The 20,866-nt window shown below is 40.1% G+C and overlaps 1 protein-coding gene across 2 annotated transcripts in view; it reads right to left on the bottom strand.

Annotated features, from left to right (window-relative positions):
- The window catches only part of Tp53bp1 (tumor protein p53 binding protein 1), a 96,861-nt gene that overhangs the window by 42,645 nt on the left and 33,350 nt on the right, over positions 1–20,866 (bottom strand). For both annotated transcript variants that reach the window (XM_008822327.2, XM_017795389.2), the window contains exons 12-14: positions 9,581–10,904; positions 4,100–4,219; positions 3,169–3,372 (exon numbers count right to left, since the gene is read on the bottom strand). In XM_008822327.2, coding sequence (XP_008820549.1) covers positions 3,169–3,372; positions 4,100–4,219; positions 9,581–10,904 — 1,648 coding nt within the window. The remainder of the gene's footprint in view (positions 1–3,168; positions 3,373–4,099; positions 4,220–9,580; positions 10,905–20,866) is intronic.

The following is a 20,866-nucleotide window of genomic DNA, read 5'->3' as shown; positions in this document are numbered from 1 at the left end:
AGACAGGGTCTCCCTGTAGTCCCAGCTGTCCTGGAACTCACTATGTAGACCAGGCTGGCCTCGAACTCACAAAGATCCGCCTGCCTCTGCCACCCAAGTGCTGTGATTGAAGGCATGTGCCACCACACCTGGCCACTATTCCTCTTTTTAAAAAAAATTATTACATTAGTTTTATTTATCGGGGGGGGGGGCATGCCACAGTACACATGTAGAGGTGAGAGAACAACCCTATGGAGAAATGTGCATTTACTCATCTTCAAGCTTTAGACATTTGATCTTCCTATACAATTCAACTTGTTTCTGCCGAAGCTCAATCTCATTATGTTGACATACCTTATCTTCGTGTTATTTCCTCAAGGCATCCAATTTTTCTTTAGGATTCTCTCTGGTCTGAGCTGAAGCCTGATATTTGCATGATTCTCACTCCCAAAACACAGAGCCATATCCTTCAACATACATGTTTTAGTACATCCTACTGGACCTTAGCTCTTATCACCTGACGCTATTACTTTCTTGTAACTTTTCTCCTCACAGGCTTCCATGGCTTTGTTCTACTTTCTGAATTCCCCTAATTGTTTCTTTACAGTCTTTTTTAAAGACTTCTTTCTAACTCCCTTAAACAGCATTAACACACTATCTGCTGAAAGAATTATAAGCCTTAAAATTAGATCTAACTCCAGTTCCAGCTCCAATTTTTATTAACTATTGGTACCTTAGGCAGATAACATGAAAATGGCGTTTTTTTGAAAAGCACAAATAAGCCAACTTGATTCATCCATTCGTTCATTTTGTGTATTTTTTCTGAGACAGGTTCTCAGGCTGACCTAGAACTCACTACAAAGCCCACTATGTAGCCACGTTGGCCTGAAATTCATGGCAAACCTCCTACCTCCAGAGTTCTGGAATCATAGGCATGAGCCACCATACCCAGCTAAACCAACTTTAGTAGATATTGTTTTTATTTATATAGCATCTTCTTCAAAAACCCTAAGAGCTTTATAGATGTTATCTTTAATGAATCCTGTGAGGTGTTACTTCCAGTTTATAAGACAAGTAGACTAAAGTACAGAAGAGGTTAAATGACTTGCCTAGCATCACATAATTAAATTTACTGAAGAGCCTTAGCCAAAACCACTCTTAATAAATGACTACTAGCCTGTTTTCTCATCAAAAAATGAAAACATAGATGTTAGGCAGAACTGGGTACCAAGATGGAGTCACTACTGACCAATAACGTGGCAACCACAACCCAGCAGGCAGCATTCTGGGAAACAGAAACTAAACCACCCTAGTCTCTCAGTAACTACCTGATTCCTGTTTTTAACAATGTACCCTAATCATAACAGTAATTTTCCATCGTAGCTAACCAAAAAATTGAAAAACACCTAACTATAACTCCCCCCTACTGAGGCACCTACAATTAACTCACTCCTTCCACCCCCTCTGCCACAGCTGCACCACCCCCCTACCCACAAAAGAAAGAAATCCTATAAAATCCAGCCTGTTGTGATGAGAAATCTCTGACCACTCTTTCACCCATGAGAGTGACCCAGTAGCTCTGTATTCCAATAAATTTCTCTTTTTTCTTACCTCAGAGTGGTCTCTTGTGGTCCTGGTCTTTTCATGAACCTAACAACAGATGCCTACCTTGGGGCACTATTATGAAAATGAGATGATAGGGAATATGTAAAAACCCACTGTTAATTCTTTAAAGATTTTTTTTTTTTTACATTTCTATTTTTATTTTGTGTTATATGTGTTTAAATAGGGGATACGGGGAGAGGGGGACATGTGTGCCATGGCCTATTGAGCTCAGGGGCCAACTTGCAGGAGTTGATTCACAGTCCCAACATGTGGAACACAAGGATCAAACTCAGGTCTTGAGGCTTGGCTATAAATGCCTTCACCCAGTGAGCCATTTGCCAGCTCCTTCTTTTAGTGTTGTTTGGTTTTGGAGACAGGGTCTCAAGTAGCCCAAAGTGGCCTTAAACTCAGTATGTAGCTGAGGATGCCTTTAAGTTCCTGATCCTCCTGCCTCTATCTCTCAAATGCAGGAATTATATAGTACTTTGTTTCATTTTTTTGTTTGTTTGTTTGTTTGGTTTTTTGTTTTTGAGACAGGGTCTCACTGTAGCCCCAGCTGTCCTAGAACTCACTATGTAGACCAGGCTGGCCTTGATCGCACAGAGATCCACCTGCCTCTGCCTCCCCAGTGCTGGGATTAAAGGCATGCTTGACCAGGCCTGGCAATATAGAATTTTAAATTTTATTATTATGTGTGCATAGAGGTCAGAGGATAACACTGCAGAGTCAGTTCTCTCTTTCCACCTTCACATGGGCTCTTAGGATCAAACTCAGGTTGTCTGGTTTATGTGCTAGGCAGCTAAGCACTTTACCCACTGAGCCATCTCCTGGCTCCATTCTGTTATTTTTCCTCCCCATATTCAACTGGCCCATAGTTCTATCTCTTATAGTTGCCTCTCAAATTCATCCCTTCATCTCCAGTTTCACTACAGATGATCCTGCTTTCTGGATAAGACTTTGCTAGGAAGAATAAGAAAGGCACTATCCACAGACAAAGGCTCAAAACTTGAAAATACAGCTGACCCTTTGCAAATCTGACCTTTATGTGGGATTCAAACCTTTAACGTTTTGGTTGTTAGCCTTAGCCTTTAACGGGTGCGCTATCCCTCCAGCCCTGCAAATCTAACCTTTAAAATCCCCTGCCTAAAACTCTACAACCCTTGGCATGCTGTAAAAAGCCTTTCAGAATCTGGTCCCTACTTTGCAGCCATTACCTTGTACCTTCTTTTGTATTCTAACCATACCAAACAACGTGCATTTCATTTAGAAAAGTGCCAATATAAACTTACAATGTAAATCTGCAATCCTACATTGTCTACTCTCATCTAAACTCTTCTTGAATATGAAAAAAAAACTGCTTAATAAAAACAGAGGGACATATAACAAAGACTTTAAAATGGAACATCTTCATCTTCAGTAAGATGGCAGGGACTAGCCAAAAGCCAAAGATAAAATCTGAGAACATGTCTTTACAAATACATTTATAATTATAAAAGTATCAATCATTGTAAATTGAAGATAATTCATACTATACCCAAATGATCTGGAGAAACTAATTATCCAGTAACATAAAATAAAACTTACTTTCCAGACTAAACTGCAAAGACTCTTCACTGGCCTCTGTCTCAGGACTAACCAGCTTCATTCTCAGGCATAGTTTATCATCCATTTCTGGGGCAGCTCCAGAATTCACTTTTTCACTCCCAAGTACAGGATCGTTGATCTCCACCATGCTTTCAGACATGACATCACTGGTAGCTATGGTGCTTTCTGGATAGTTGCTAATTCCTGAAAGAAGAGAGGCACAGAGGAAGAAAGAAAGAACACTAAAATACAAACATGAAAAATAGCAATTCAAAGTGATAAATGTGCCTGTTTGGCTCCACCATTCTGCAGGATTGAAGAGACTTCCTAGAATAGATCCTGTTACAAGTATCAACAACTACAAACTAGTATTGACACCTGGTCTTAAGAGGAGCAACAGGATTCAGTTCCACTTCTGCATCTGGACAAAGGATGCTGCATGAGCCCTCCGCCAACCCACATCTGCCAGCATCAGGCATAGGTAGCAGGAGACTCCAGGCGGCATGACTGTTACCTCCCAGCACTGACTAGAGAAAACAAATAGGTTAATGTAGACTTCCACCTGGTGCTTCAAGGAAGGGGGATCTATGTTTTCTTTCTTTCTTATCAGTCAAGCAGCAGACTGATTAGCCATGGTACAGTAAATAGCACTTCTTCCCTCCTCCTTGTTGCCTTATAAAACAGTTCACCTTCTAAATATTCTCCCCCTTCATTCCCTCTACCCTGTCTTCCTTCCTCTTACCATTTCTCATCTCCTGACAGTAAAAATCATACAGTCAAAAATCACTATTCTTCAAAAACAAGAATCAACAGTAACAGTCAGGCCAAACTCCTCAGGTCTAAAAACATCACTTGCATAAAGAATGGTATCTTAAACATTCTTTAAACATCTTATTTTAGTGCCTTAAATATTTTTTTAAAATTCACTCACCAATAGGTGTACTATGTCTCTTGGGCTCCAATTTTAGGTGCCCAATAAGAGGTGGGGTCGCGCCAGTCAATGGTGGGATAATATCACCTTCTTTAGGCAAAGTAAAATGAAATGGGGTTTCTGAAACAAAGGAAAAATGAAAACACAATGATAAAAAGCAAAACAAATAGAAATATAAATCATGCAAAAATGAGAAACTACCAAAACAATTCAGTTGTTCTTTTTGTTTTCTTATTCCCGTATCACCTTCACCAGCCTTCCAAACCAATTCCGTGCTACTATAAAGACACTGATTCTTTACAGCCAACAGCAAGACTACTAAAAGGTACCAGAGGACAGGCCAAAAAAAGAAAAAGGCTGAGGAGCACAGACTCATCATCTACCACACTCTACTTGGAGGCACTTAGTAATATAAATTTGGATACTTCCAAGTCTAGACAGTATAATATGGTAAAATGCAACCCAGGGAATTCACTTATAAGCCTTTGCAATCTATAGTATTTCCAGATTGAAAAAAGTCTGATATTAAAATTTACTCTAAAAGGTGACAAAGGATCTTGTGGGCCAAAATGACTTCACCAATCATCACTGGTCCTTGCAATCGAATCGTTTAGGGTTCAGCTGTGCTCAACAGCACTCACTTCAGTTGCCAATCTCAACATCTGTACAATGTTAAATCCCAAGAAGAAATATCCCCAATGTATATGGTTAGTTCCTTGCTATTAAATTTTTACAAATATTTAAAAATGTTCAAGGTATAAAACTACTTTTCACTAGGTCCAATTCCAAATATTTGCTAATCATTATTAGGAAACTGCCAAAATCACAAAATCTAGTTTCCTACTCATTTACGTCTTTTTTTTTTTTTTTTTTTGTCTTTTTGAGACAGGGTCTCCCTGTAGCCCCAGCTGTCCTGGAACTATGGCTGGCCTTGAACTCACAAAGATCCGCCTGCCTCTGCCTCCCAAGTGCTAGGATTAAAGGCATGTGCCACCACGCCCAGCATCATTTATGTCTTTTTAATAAAATAATCACTTGGAAAAAAGTAAGAGTTGTCCCAAACTGCTCTTTGAAACTTAATGAAAATTTGTTACTGCTTTTCTAGGCTAGCTCTAATTCTCAAGTGGCATACCTAGAAACTACTACTTGTGAAACAGTTTGTCTTTCACCTTTTTCCACTCCATTTCTAGCATTTATTCTTTCAATACTAACTATTCTGCATTTTTTTTTTCAACATCATGGATACTAACTACTTTGAGAGTTTTTTCAACGTTGTGACAAATCTCTTACATTTCGAAGAATAATGAATTTACTAAGAGAGTGAAAGGAGAAAATGAAAGTTTTTAGAAACAGGATAAACTGGGGCTGGAGAGATGGCTCAGAGGTTAAGAGCACTGACATGCAGAGGACCCAGGTTCAATTCCCAGCACCCACATGGCAGCTACAAACCGTCCTTAACTCCAGTTCCAGGGGAATCTGAAGCCCTCTTCTGATGTCTGCAGCATGCACGACACAGGTGCACTCACATGCAGGCAATCCACTCATACACATAAAATAAAAATAAATATTTTTAAAAAAGAAATAAACTGGGCATGGTGGTCAATGCCTATAATTTCAACACTCAGGAGGCAAAGGCAGGAAGATGACTGCAAGTTTGAGGACAGCCTGACACGCACAGCAAGCTCTAGGCCAGCCAGGGCTACATAGTAAGGCCTTGTCTCAAAAAATCAGAAAATAAAAAAGAAAGAAAGGAAGCGGGGCGGGGGAGGGGGGAAGTACATACATGCTCAGCTGGGGGAATTCTAAAGAATATGAGGAGAAAAATCCCAAAATCACATCTAACTAACAGACTTCCACTGACAGAAAGAAGAAAACTAGCTATGATTCATTCCCTGGTGGCTCCTTGTAAAGCAAGTCTTTTAGGCTAACGAGAACTTAGAAGAGATACCGAACCTGCAACATAAAAACACAAACAGGACACCTTGCAAAGCCTCATACATTGTAAACTTATGCAAATAATTTTCATTCCTAAATAGGAGTTAAATGATCAAGACTGAAAGACCACTTCCACTGTTTTCTTGACAGGAACCATCCTATATACATCATAACTGAGACTTCTGAAAGTCCGGTGAAATCTTTAAAGATATCCTACAATGTGACAAATCAATATGCAAATATAACATTTATTGCTAGAAATTATTTCCTGATAAGAGTTTCTTTTGCACAATACTAGGTAAGAGTTATTAAAAGTAATTTAATTTTATAATTGTATAACCAAATAGAAACTTGTTTTTTTAAATATTTTATTTTTTATTTTATTTTACTTTTAATTTTATGTGTATGCATGTATTGCCTGCATGTAGGTAAGTGCACCTGTGTCGTGCAATGCCTGTCGAGGACAGAAGAGGCTGTTGGATCCCCTGGAACTGGAGTTACAGACAGTTGTTAGCTGCCATGTGGGTGCTGGGATTCAAACCCAGGTCTTCTGCAAGAACAGTCAGTGTTCTTATCTGCTGAGCCATCTCTCCAGCCCCAAAACTTGATATTTTTATAGTTCCTGGGGGCCTCACTGCTACTACCTTTATCTGGTCTTCAATGTCTCCATCCTGGATTATTACAGCCTACCATTCATTTTTCTCTGCCTAAAATATCCCTCTTTCCCTACCCCCAATTACTTCTGTAATTGGTGCAACCAAAGGATAAGCAAGATAGCATGGCTTTCAACATACTGGCTTCTGGTGAAATACTTCAAGGCTTCCAATAGAACATGTACTAGTATGTTTCTTTGTTGCTGTGATAAAACACTGATCAAAAGCAACTTGGGTCGGGCGTGGTGGCGCACACCTTTAATCCCAGTCCTTGGGAGGCAGAGGCAGGCAGATCTCTGTGAGTTCAAGGTCAGCCTGGCCTACATAGTGAATTCCAGGACAGCTGTGACTACAGGGAGACTCTGTCTCAAAAAGACCAAAAAAAAAAAAGGCAACTTGGAGGAGGAAAAGGTTTATCTGGTTTACAGGTTATAGTCCTTCAATGAGGGAAGGCAAGAGCAAGAACTCAAGGCAGGAACCTGCAGGCAGAAACTGAAGCAGAGACCACAGAGGAACACTGCTTACTGGTTCGCCTCCCCTGGCTTGCTCAGCTATCTTTCTTATACAGCCCAGGCCCACCTGCCCAGGGATAGCTCTGCCCACAGCAGGCTGGGCTCTCCCCACATCAATCAGTAATCAAGAAAATGCCAGCCCCCACACAATCTAATGAAGGAAATTTCTCGATTGAGGTTCCCTCCTCCCAGGTCTCCAGTTTGTGCCAAGTTGACAAAAACTAACCAGCTCGGAAGACAAATTCCTAATTCTTTAGTCAGCATTCAATGAACTAGCAGTAGCCTACATTTCCATTTTTAATTATCCATGTTTATAAAGCCTCTATTCAGTGTCCTCCAAGTGCTTTCCTTTTTCTATGCTTTTGTTTGCTCATCTCAGTCACTGTTAACAGAGTAAAATTATCACCAACTCCTGCAAAACACTGACATAGTTTATCCTCAAGTTAACTGGAATTTTCCCACATTATTTAAATTGTCAAGGCCTTTCTTGCTTTTCCAGATTATCAATAGGCTGTCCTTCTGAATGTCAGCATGTCAACCAATGAAGCTATGAATGAAGAAGCAAAATGAAACACCAATTATCCAACCACCCATGAAGGAAGTGTCCCTACTACTGAGAACGTCACAGAACTTATTAGTTCAAAGCAATACTTAAAACTCTTTTTTGTTGGGAAGGAGGATGAGGCAGGGTCTCACTATGTAGCCCAATCTGGCCTGTGATTCACTATGTAGGCTGGGATGACCTTGAACTTGGAGCAATCCTCCTGTCTCTGCTCCCCAAATGCTGGAATTACAGGCATAAGCCACCACATCCAGCCTAAAAAAAAAAAACCTTTTTCCCCAATTGGTATTAAAGTTTCTTTTTTCTGCGTGTGGGGGGGTCTTTTTGGGACAGAGTCTCCCTGTAGCCCCAGCTGTCCTGGAACTCACTATGTAGACCAGGCTGGCCTTGAACTCACAGAGATCCACCTGCCTCTGCCTCCCAAGTGCTGGGATTAAAGGTGTGCACCACCATGCCTGGCTAATTCTTTTTATTTTAAAATTTTTTGAAAATTTCATATATGACAGAAACAAGAGACAGTTTATCAAAAAAGATGAAAGTACTCCCAAGAACTGAAGTGGGCTAATGAGCCAGGGCAGGTCTGAAACTCAAAAGTCCTGGTCTGAAAAACTGAATACAAGGAAGGTCTCTCCTAACTGTTTTTTATTGTGTAAAGTAGGCATTTTCTTCATCTAGTCCTAGAGAATGGGTCACTTCTTACAACTGATGAAAAACCATCTAATTAAAATTGGTGCAGCACTAAGGAGGCTTAGGTATAAGGATTGTCCAGCAGTTTACAACTGCCTGTCACTCCAGCTCCAGGAAATCCAACCCCCTCTTCTGGCTTCTGAGAGCACCCACACATATGTGACATACATTCATATATACATGTACATAATCTTTAAAATTAAAAATAAATCTTTTTTTTTTTTTGACCAGGTCTCCCTAAGTCCCAGCCCACCTAGAAGACACTAGGTGAACCAGGTTGGTCTCAATTTCCCAGAGATCCCACCTGCCTCTTCCTCCTGAGGGCTGGGATTAAAGGAGCACACATAAAATTAAAAATAAATCTTTTTAAAAATAATGTGTTAAACATCTCAAAAACAAAAAAAGACAAAAATTTTGAGTTCAGCCTGAATTGTATGAGTGAAACCCTGTACCAAAAGAAGGAAAAAGAAAAAAAAAGAATCCTTGTACTTGTGAAAACAAAAAAATCTTGTAGAACCATAGAAATATGTTTGTGCGGGAAGTGCAGCTCACTAGTAGCTGCTGCTTAACATGCATGAGAGAGAGCATGTACAAGGCTAATTAATACCTAGATAGGAAAAAATAGACTGGTACAATTTTTTATTTTTTATTTTATTTTTTTAATATTTTATTTATTATTTTTATTTTACGTACATGTGTGTATTGCCTGCACGTAGGTAAGTGCACCTGTGTTGTACAATGTCTGTGGAGGACAGAAGAGACTGTCAGGTCCCCTGGAACTGGAGTTACAGACAGTTGTTAGCTGCCATGTGGGTGTTGGGATTCAAACCCAGGTCTTCTGCAAGAACAGTCAGTGTTCTTATCCGCTGAGCCATCTCTCTAGCCCAGATTGGTACAATTTCTAATTACACATATTGACTACTTCTGAATTATGATGCTGATAAATCTCAAATGATCTCTGGTTCTACAAATACATCTACAAAAGAAAAACATGACCCCAAATCCTAAACATTCCAAATATAATTGTCATAATTGTTTAGTGCTGGCATAGTGTGCCATTGCAGTGCTCCCCTACCTTCCACTCCAAATGGGAACCTAGTTGGATAACTCAAAATAAATCTGCATCACTCACCACTAGAACTTTCACAGAAGCTTTGTGAGGTGCGGGCAGGGGCCTTCTCAAGCTGCTGCGATGCTCCATCTGAACCTAGTTGCTTGGCATTAGCCAGCTTTAAGTCTTCTGTTAATGAGTTCTCTACTTTGTCTTGAAGCTGGGGCTGCTGCATCTCCTGGTCAGGTCTGGGAGGTTCATGTGCTCTCACTACCGGCAAGAGGGGCTGTGGAGAGTCTTCCTCTACGGGCTCTTTTTCTGCAGTAACTGCTTTTATATCTCCATCATATTCTGTAGTTTTTTCCTCCTGGGGTGCTAATCTATTCTCAGCACATGGTTCTATTTCTGGAGCAACATCCTCCCATGACTGGGAGTCTGAGCATTTCTCTATTCTCTCCAAAGGTTCACAAGAAATATCAACTCTAGGAGACGGCTCCTTTACATCAACAATAACAACACTGGAATCCTCTGAAGTAGCTTCGTCCCATGTTTCTGGGTCCTTGTGTTCTAATTCCTGGTCCAGAACTGGCAGCTTTTGCGGGGAGTCGATACTAATCACACTGCTTTCAACTTCCATAGATTCTGGGCATTCTGGTTTGGGGAATTCCTTCTGAAGACACATCCCCTGGGACTGAGTTTCGGTCAGAGAAAGGTGCAACGGAATTCTCTCTATAGTTTCTTCTTTGGGTTCTTCTCTGAGACTGTCACAAGGAGTCTCAGGGATTTCCTCTACCTCAGAACCTGAAGACCCCTCTTCTGGATGGTGTTCTTTAATATCCATAGCTTCCTCCTGATCTAAGACACTAGAAAGTGCCTCAGACCGAGTAGCTGGAGAAGGAACTGCCTGACTACCCGAATCACAAGTGAGATCAATACAAACATCTTCAGCAACAGTCTCTTCTCTGCCTTTGCAAGCAGAAGCTACAATACTCAAGTCATCTCTGTTCTCTGTGTCATCTCCTTTTGTTTTATCATCATTCTCAATCAGTTCTACTTGGCCATCTTGTGCTGGATTCATTAGGATATTATTTTCAGCATGAACAAGTTTAGAATTGGTAACTGGAGACAAGGGTTGGGTATCTTCAATTTGCGTGTTTTCTGCATCTTCCTCAATCCTGGGAGAACTCAAGCTCTCCACCTTTGAGGATTGACTATACTCACTTGTAGAAAGCATCAACTTGCAAGAATCCCCTGTCAAGGAGAGCCCAAGATCATCAGTGGAATTCTTTGGTTCAATCTCTGAAGTCTTAGAACACTCAACAGTCAAAGATGAACTATGTAAATCTACACTTTTCTTCCCATCATTTGATCGCTCTTCCAAACTTGGTGATGGAATGAAAATATCCTAAGGAAGAATAAAAAGAGACAAGCATTTGTTTGTCCATACCATATTTCTTTTATATCTAATGCTTGGATTTCTAAATCAATTAGTTCAAAAGTCAAAGAATTCTAGGGCTTAAAAAAAAAGGAATTCTAGGGCTATAATCTCAGAAATACAAAGCTCATAAAAAACACAAAGCTCTTAATCAGTCTTCCATCTACACAAATCACTGTTGACTGCCTGTTATGAAATCTCTGATACAGAATAAGCATAATTCAAACAAAAACCTAAAGGTGCTAATTTAGTCTTTTAAGACTAGGAAAGCACTCAATCATAAGATAAAACTACAAAAATCATGCCATCTGTATGACAGACCTTTGACTAAACTATAAAGAAATACTTAGGACATGTGTTTACAGAAGCCATTTCAGATCCCACTAAGTATAACTATGTAATCATGTTGCATCCCACTGTGCCACCATAGAGAGTCATAAAGAAGATATTAAAATGAAAAGACACAAGAGCATTAGTCAACAACAACAACAAAAAAAACCCGCAAATTAAAACCACAATGAAATGTCACAAAAATGGATAAAGTTCTAAAACCTCTGCCTGGTGTGGTGGCATACATGTTTAATCCCAGCACTTGGGAAACAGAGGCAGGCAGATCTGAGTTCAAGGCCAGCATGGTTTAACAGTGAGTTCCAGGCCAGCTGGGACTACAGGGAGACCCTGTCTCAAAAAAAGGAAAAAAAAGTTTTAAAAACTCACAAAACCAAGTATGAACAACATTGTGGAGCAACTGCATTTCTCATACACTACTGTAAGGACAGAAAAAACATACAGCCACAACACTGCAGTTCTTCTAAACTTAATCATGCATTTCTGTATGACATGGAAATTCTATTATATCATTCTATTAATATATCTAGAGATTTCAGTTGGTAGAATGCTTGCCTAACATGCACCAAGTCCTGTGTGTGACGGAGTATGTGTGTAACTATAGCACTTGGGAGACAAAGGCAGAGAGTATCACAAGTTCAAGGTCATCTTTGGCAACTGAGTGAGTTCAGGCCAACCCAGAACACATGAGACTCCATCTCAAAATATATGCCTGATATGGTGGCACACTCCTTGGGAGGCAGAGGCAGGTGGATCTCTCTGAGTTCAAGGTCAGCCTGGTTTACATAGTGAGTTCCAGGCCAACCAGGGCTACATAGTTAAACCTAGACACACACACACACACACACACACACACACACACACACACACAGAAGTATTCTTCCTAACATAAATGCCACAAACATTAAACACAGTAAGTATTAAAACCATGATTGCTGGGGCTGGAGAGATGGCTCAGCGGTTAAGAATACTGACTGTTCTTGCAGAAGACCAGGGTTCAAATCCCAGCATATGACAGCTAACAACTGCCCATAACTCCAGTTCCAGAGGATCCACCAGCCTCTTCTGTCCTCTGTGGGCATTGCATGACATGGGTGCACTTTCCTACACGCAGACATAACACTCATATACATAAAATAAAAATAAAATACTTTTTTAAAAAAAGTTTAAAAAAAAAAACAAAAACCATGACTGTGACTGCTATAGGAATATGGAACCAAAATGGGAAATAGGGAGCCAAATATTCTGTATATTCCAGAACTTCTGGTATTTCAACACCTGCTATTATTTACTCTGTCACATTATATGAATGGGTATAAATGTCACATTGTCCACATACTATCAGATGTGACAATACAACCTGGCTCACAATTTCTAAACAATAATTTGACAAGTTTTGAAATTCTACACATTCCTTAAATCAGTAGACACACACTGGTGTTTAGTTAAAAAACTATTTACAACACTATTATTTACAGTAGAAAATTTACATTCATTACAGTAGAAATTATTTACATTCATATCTGGTAGAAACATTAATATTGCATATCCACACAAAGGAATACTCTTATGTACAGAAAACTATTATTACAGAAGAAAATTAAAAGATGTAGAAAAACATTCAGGCTACTCATTCATAGGAAAAGGTTTTATTTTAGTGAAAACAAAAAAGGTATAACACTATAGATGATTGTCATTTCATACATTTTATATAATTTTCATGTACTTTAAAAGTTAAATTTTTTTTATATTTTTTTAATTTTATTTATTATTTTTATTTGTATGCGTGTATTGCCTGAATGTAAGTAAATGCACCTGTGTCATGAAATCCCCGCGGAGGTCAGAAGAGGCTGTTGGATCCCCTGAAACTGGAGTTACAGACAGTTGTTAGCTACCATGTGGGTGCTGGGATTCAAACCCGGGTCTTCTGTAAGAACAACCAGTGTTCTTAACCACTGAGCCATCTCTCCAGCCCCAAAAGTTAAATATTTTAAAACTTTTTATGTGTTTTCTTAAATTTATATGTACGACTGTTTTGCCTGCATTTAACTGTACCATGTGCATGCAATGCCTGCAGAGACCAGAGGAGGGTGTTGGATCCCCTGAAACTGGAGTTACAGACAGTTGTTAGTTGCCAGACAGATGCTGGGAACCAAACCCATCCTCTGCAAGCGCAGTCAGTGTTCTTAACAACTAAGCCATCACTCCAGGCCCTGTAATAGTATTTTAATTACTTGTATGTGGAGGTTTGTGCATGGGAGTGCAGTGTCCCCAGAAGCCAAAAGAGGGCATCAGATCCCCTGAAGGTAGAGTTACAGGTGGTTGTGAGCCACCCTATGTGGGTGCTGGGAACTGATTTTGGAAGAACAGCATGAACTCTTAACTGTTGCCCCAGCTGTATCTGAGATATATGATCTTTTATCTATATTAACATCTACAGAAAATATTCTTTTCTCTTGCTACAAGAAGTCATTTTATAAAGTCTCAAAAGACATGGTCAATAAAACTAAAAATAAAAATTTCAAAACGGAAGCCACATATGGGGCTGGAGAAATGGCTCAGCTCACAGAGGTCCACTTGCAGAGAACCCAAGTTCAGTTCCCAGCATCCACATCAACCAGCTCACAATCACCTATAACTCCAGCACCAGGGGGATCTGACACCTCTGGCCTCTATAGGTACCTGCACTCAAGTGCACATACCTACATGAGGACACAAACACAGACATATAATTTGAAATAATAAAAATGGAAACCACACAACATAAAATTGACCTGTTTCACAAACTTTTATAAGGTATTATTTTTTTGTTGTTCTGTTTTTTATTTACTGGGTTTTTTAATTTTTTTATTATTGGGGAAGGGGGCAATTGTGTGCCACAGAATGCATGTGAAGTTCAGAGGACAACTTTCAGGAGTCAGTTCTCTCCTTCCAACCATGGATTCTGAGGATGGAACTCAGGTTGTCAGGCTTGCATAGCAAACACTTTTATAACCAGCTCCCAAACCATCTTGCTGACCCTATTGTTGTGGGGTTTTATTTTTGAGGGGCTGGGGGAGGTGAGATTGAGACAGGGTCTCATGTAGTACAGGCTGGCTTCAAACTCACAATGTAGCCCAGGATGACCTTGAATGTCTGATATTCCTGTCTCTGTAACCCAAAATCCTGGAATTACAGGTATATGCCAACCATGTTTTGCTTTAAATTAACCCATTTTATTTTATTTTTTTAGTCTTTTTGAGACAGGGTCTCCCTGTAGCCCCAGCTGGCCTGAAACTCACTATGTAGACCAGGCTGGCCTTGAACTCACAGAAATCCACCTGCCTCTGCTGGGATTAAAGGCATGCGCCACCACACCTGGCCTTTTATTTATTTATCTTAAATTCATTATTAATGTCTGTGTGTGTGTGTGTGTGTGTGTGTGTGTGTGTGTGTACATACATGATGCGGGGAGCACTCATGCCAAAGCAGGTGTGAAGGTCAGAAAACAAGTTTCAGGAGTTGGCTCTCTGCTTCCCCTTTACTTGTTTCCAGGGATAAAGTCAACTTCAGTTGCCAGTCTTGTTCCCTAAGCACCTTTCCCTGCTGAGCCACTTGGCAGGCACCCATTTTAAAGATAACATTGGTGGCATTTATCTAGTTCAAAAAGCATTTTCATCACCCTCAAAGAAAGTTCCATACTCATTAAGCAGTATTCACAATTATAAATATGTTATTAAATATCAATGAGTTTTTCCTATTTTGGTTTTACATGTGTTATTGTATGTGGCGTGTGTATGTGTATGTTTGTGTGAGTGCATGCTTGTGAAGAACAGAAGTTGATATCAGGTGTTGACATCAGGTGTCTTTGTCAGTCTCTTTCCACCTTAGAACACTAAGGCAGAGTCTCTCACTTAAACCCAGTGCTCGACAATTCAGCTACTTTGGCTAGCAAGCTTGCTCCAAAGATCCTCTGTCTTCATCTCCCATATAAGTAGAATTTTAGACAGGCTGCCACGCCTGCGTGGCATTTAAGCAGGGGCTGGTCCTCAATTCTGGTCCTTACATTTATGCAGCAAGCGTTTTATCCTTTGGTCCATGTCCCCAGTCACCAATATGAATTTTTTGAAACAGAATTTTATAATATAGGTATATTCTCATTGATCAGAGTGGATTTAGGTAGTTAAATACCCTAGCAACAAGTTATATTTCTAAAAAGAGTATCTACCTAAATCTAATGATATCCTAAAGCTCTAAAGGTCCCTGAAGGCCTGGTCAGAATAACTGAACGAGGCAAACAAAATCTCTTGGGGTTTTGCAGGAAGACTAACAGAAATGTCAGGACTATACACAACATATATCAATCTCCTAGTCTACATTCACTATAGAACTAAACTCAAAGTACCCAATTCATTAAAAATTGGCCTCAGGCCAACAAGATGGCTCAGACATAGAGGTGCTTGCTGCCAAACCTGATGACCTGGGTTTAATTCCCAGAACCCACATAGTGCAAGGAGAGAACTGACTTCCACAAGTTGTGCTCTGAACTCCACATATGTGCTATGGCACACAAACACATATACATACAAAATAAACAAATGAAAAAAAAAATTAACTGGCTTCAAATTTATAAAGTTTAAGAGTGCTTCAATTAATCTATAAAGTATCATTCCAAAAATTAAAGAGAAAAGAGTTAAATACTACACTACATTCTAATAATCTCATTCTTCACAACCTGATGAAATGTCAAAGAGGCAATACAGTTAAGTGGAGAGAAGAGGGGAAGGGAAAGGAAATACGGAAAAGAGAAGAAGGGAGGGGAAGGATAAGGGAGGAAAGGAAACAAGGAAAAGGAAGGAGAAAAGAGAAGATAAGGAAGTTACAAAATTACTTCTATTCACATTTTTTCTTTATTAGTAACCATTTCCTTACAAATACTTAAACCTTACAACATCAAAATTGGTTTGGTTTGGACTCTAGTAACCAAGCTACAGAAAAAAATAACAGATATGCAAGGCTTAATCCACTAAAGGTAACAAGTAGAATTTTAATATATAAAGAAAAAAGGGGGGCTGAAGAGATGGCTCAGCCCTTAAGAATACTGGGTGCTCTTGCAGAGGACCCAGGTTCAAGTTCCAGTAACAACATGGTGGCTAACAACACTCTGTAACTCCAGTTCCAGGGGATCCAACACCTTCTTCTGATCTCTGCAGGCACTGCATGAAACAGGTGCACTTACATACATGGAAGCAAGACACTCATACACATAAAATTAAAGATTTTTTTAAAAAACAAAGAGGCCTGAGAATGCCTGAATGTGGCCTCCATGTGGTGCTAAGAGATGGAAACAACCAGTTTCCCTCAACTGACCAGTGAATAATGTAAATGTGGTACATTTACACAATGGAGTTCTACTCAGAGATAAAGATGAAATCATGAAATTAGTAGGCAAATGGATGGAACTAGAAACTGTTATACTAAGTTAAGTAACACTGAGTCACAAAAACAAATGATATATGTTCTCCCTTATTTGTGGATCCTAGCACCAAATTCTTATATGTGAGTATATTTCCTGATGTAACTGCAGGAACCTGAAGAATGGAAAGGAACCAGGGAAGTAAAGGGAAAGAAGGAACCTGAAAGAAAAGAACAGTAGGAGACAGGTGTTACTAAGGGAGAAATAGGCAAAATAGGGGTATTTAAATGGGAGGGGGAGAGAGAGAGGGTTATACAAGGAACTATGGGGATAAAGGGAAAGGAAAAGTTCAAGAGAAGTGGGACCATAGGAGATTGGTATTATCAAATGAGAAATGGGGATACTTTAAATGGGGAGGATGTGGAGGGAGGGTTAGACAGGGAGAGAAAGGAGAGACAAATAATGCCTAGCAAGTGAAAAAAAAAAAAAAAAAACAGAGGGACTCTTATCAGTCCAAAAACCTACTGAAAAGTTGCACATACAATATCTCTACATGAGTCCAAGTATATAGCTGAAAGCTACATAACAAGAAACAGTGCCAAACAGGAGAAATCTTCCTTTGCGTTGTTGGTCAGGGTAGTCCAAGAAGACTCCCAAAATTACACAGGCCTCCCAGAACTTGAAGATAAGACCCTATTGCTGAAGACAGGACATACTTCTGACACAGGATTTGAAGCAATGGAGCTAGAACTGACCTGGAAGCCACCCCCTGAGGCTAATTCTCATAGCTTTGGAGAGCACTATGCAAGCTGATAAGGGAGAACATCAATCCGGTGGTCACCAGAGGCCTAACAACCATTTCAATGACCACCACAGCAAAAGACACTGGTTCAGCAGTGTCTTGAGGGTAATCAACAGCTAATTGGATTTAAAGCCCACTCAATGGGAGGAAACTCAAGTGTGATACTGTAAACCCAGCCAAATACACATGGCTGGAGAGGTCACAGATTTTAGAGAAAAACCCCTAAGGCTGTCACATTCCTAGACAAAAGTAATGTCTTTCTAAGTATAAAATATGGATCCTTGTATTTACAGACAAGTATCTCAGTCACCACACATCAAAGAAGCTTCTTTTGCAGCAGATGGAGATTATTTCAGAGTTATATAACTGGTCATACACATGGACTGTGAATTGCACAAGCCTAAGTGGCACATCTATGATGCAACCTCTACACCTAAGGCTCATGGAACACAGAACAAGGGGTAAGGAAAACACTAATGCATCTTTCAGTTCTCATCAATGAAGCTCCCTCATGCAGCAGAGGGCCAGGAACACAAAAGGTCACAAATGGCCAAAGCATAGAGAATAAGAGCTTGCAGAGTGTGGGTACTTGGACAGGACTCTTATATTAAACTCCACCCATCCAGGGTTCAGGGATCATTGCAGATGAGGGGATGGAAAGATTCTAAGAGCCAGAGAGAAGGTGCATGACCATAAGAAAAATAGAGTCCTAGAGGCCCCTGGGATCTTGTTCACATGAACCTACAGCAATGGTGTCAGCAGGCACAAGAACCATGAAACTCAAGCAGACAAAAACCCAGCACAGAACCATGGAAATGGGCAGCAGGCCCCAATCTTAGTTGAATTATTGGCGACTGATTACTGCTAGGTGAGGAAGAGCTGATCTTCTTAAAGAGAGGGACTCTAGATAGGCTGACTAAACTTCAGTGAATGAACTTGCACTGAGGGATGTCTGGGAACAATAATTTGACATGATAGGCCTTAACACAAATGACTGCATGAATTCCAGTGGTGGGGGGTATGGAAGGGAGCCAATGGGGAAGAGGGTATAAAGATGATTAAGATGTTCTGTATGGCCCAGGTGTGGTGGCACATGCCTCTAATCCCACCACTCAGGAACTAGAGGCAGGTAGATTTCTGTGAGATCGAGGCCAGCCTGGTCTACATAGTGTGTTCCAGGCCAGTTGGGGCTATAGGGAGACCCTGTCTCAAAAAGACAAAAAAAAAAAAAAAAAGTTCTGTATGAAATACACAAAAATTCAATAAAAAATTTACAAAAAAAAAAAAGGAAGTAGCTTTCTCACTAAAATAATAGATTAAGGGGCTGAAGTTAACAGTCCCCTTTTTTCTAACACTAGCTAGTCAGTTAACAGCACTGACTGCTCTTGCAGAGGACCTGGGTTTGGTTCCCAGCACCTACATGGCAGCTAACAATCATCCTTAACTCTAGTTCCAGGAGATCCAGTGCCCTCTTCTGACTTCCACAGGCACTGCACGATACAGGTGCACTTACATTCGTACAGGCAACACACTCATACACATAAAGTTAAAAAATTATTCAAAAAAAGAAAACAATAGATTAAATGTACACATCTATTTTAACTATTTTTAGCTACTATGCAATGGTAAAAGAACTTTCTTCTAAAATGTGTAATTCTCAAGAATAAGAAAAAAGAGAATTGCAAATAATAATAATCTGGAAGAGTGGTAATATGCTTGACAAAGTAGTGGAAGCTAGATTCCTAAGCCAAGTGAGAAAAAGTGAAGTAACCAAAATAATACCACCTACCTCCCAAACCCCAGCAAAGAACCAGAGTATACCACCTCCCACCCCACACCCCCCAAAAAAGGTTTAGGACTTGGAAGTAGCACCAGATAATTCTAAGTAATGGTGAGGAGCTACTAAAAGAAGGAATAGAACTTATTAGAAATCTATTTAAAAAGCAGTTCAACTTCTATATCCCCTTTCCCTGTCCCCTTCCACCCTGGAGAGAATAAAATACAATGCCCTAGACTGGAGAACAGGAGGCACAGTGAAGACCTATACCAAAAAGAGAGATTAAAGGAAAATCTAACATCAAATGGAACTTACACTTCTCTCAACACCCCTACCTCAGGCCTTCTTCCAATAATGGACTTCTAGTATAATGATGACCAGGCCTGTACCCAGCAGATAAACACTTCCTTGAGGAATTTGACCAGTCTAAGATATCAAGATTCAGACACCAGGGCACTCCTAACAAAATGTCCCAACAAATTACATTGCAGTGAATCCAGAACAAGAAGTTCTAACCATCAGAACTATGAATCATAGTTTAGAATTTCACTTTTAAATATGGGCAAATAAGGAAAAGCTCTCATTTAAAAGCTATCAAGAATGGGCTATAGAGGTAGCTTAGTAGTTAAGAGTTAAGAGCACCTGTTTTCCTTTCTTTCAGTTCTCAACACCCACACAGCAGCTCACAACCAGCTGTAACTCCAGTTCAGGAGATCTGATACCCTCTTCTGGCCTCCCCAGACACCTGGCACCCACATGTCGCACCTACATGCATGCAAAACAGGAGATGGATGGATGGATGGATGGATGGATGGATGGATGGATGGATGGATGGACGGACAGAGAGACAGACAGAGACAGACCAAAAGACAGAAGGTCTAGCAAAATGGCTCAGCAGGTAGAGACACTTGCTGATGACCTGAGTTTGGTCTCCAGAATCTATGTGATAGAAGGAAAGAACAAACTCACAGAAGTTGTCCTCTGACTTCCACACATGTGCTAAGCTATGTGTGCACATTGGTGCACACAGGCACACACAAAAATATACAAACAAACAAACAAACAAATAAATAAATAAATAAATAATAAATTAAAAAAATAGTGAAAGACATCAAAATGGGTTTGGGACATAGTTAAGTTGGTAGAGTGCTTGCTCCCATGCACAAAGCTTTGGGTTTGATCCCCAGTATTCAATAAAACCACTCAAAAAGACCAGGTGATGGAACACATCTGTAATTCCAGTTTTGGGAGGTAGAGGCAGGATGATCAGGTCTATGTCATCCTCTACTACACAGCCAACTTGGGCTACTACATGAGTCTATCTCAAAAACAGGTGGAAGAAAGACCAAAACTGGGCTGAGAATATTGATTTGAAGTATTAAGCAAGCCTCAAAAGGTGATACATGTCTATAATTATAACCATTGGGAGGCCAAGGCAGGAGGATGACAAGTACAAGGCTAGCCTGGGCTACATAGCAAGACTCTGTCTCAAAGTAGGGTATGGGGACAAATGCCTTTAATCCCAGCACCCAAAAGGCAGAGGTAAGTGGGTCTCTATGAGTCCAAGGCCAGCCTGGTCTACATGGTGAGTTCCAGGCCACCTGGGGCTA

The sequence above is a fragment of the Nannospalax galili genome, unplaced genomic scaffold, assembly GCF_000622305.1.
Source record: "Nannospalax galili isolate Female #2095 unplaced genomic scaffold, S.galili_v1.0 scaffold1909, whole genome shotgun sequence".
In the NCBI taxonomy this organism is placed as follows: domain Eukaryota; kingdom Metazoa; phylum Chordata; class Mammalia; order Rodentia; family Spalacidae; genus Nannospalax; species Nannospalax galili.
This window is presented reverse-complemented; position numbering and strand designations above follow the sequence as displayed.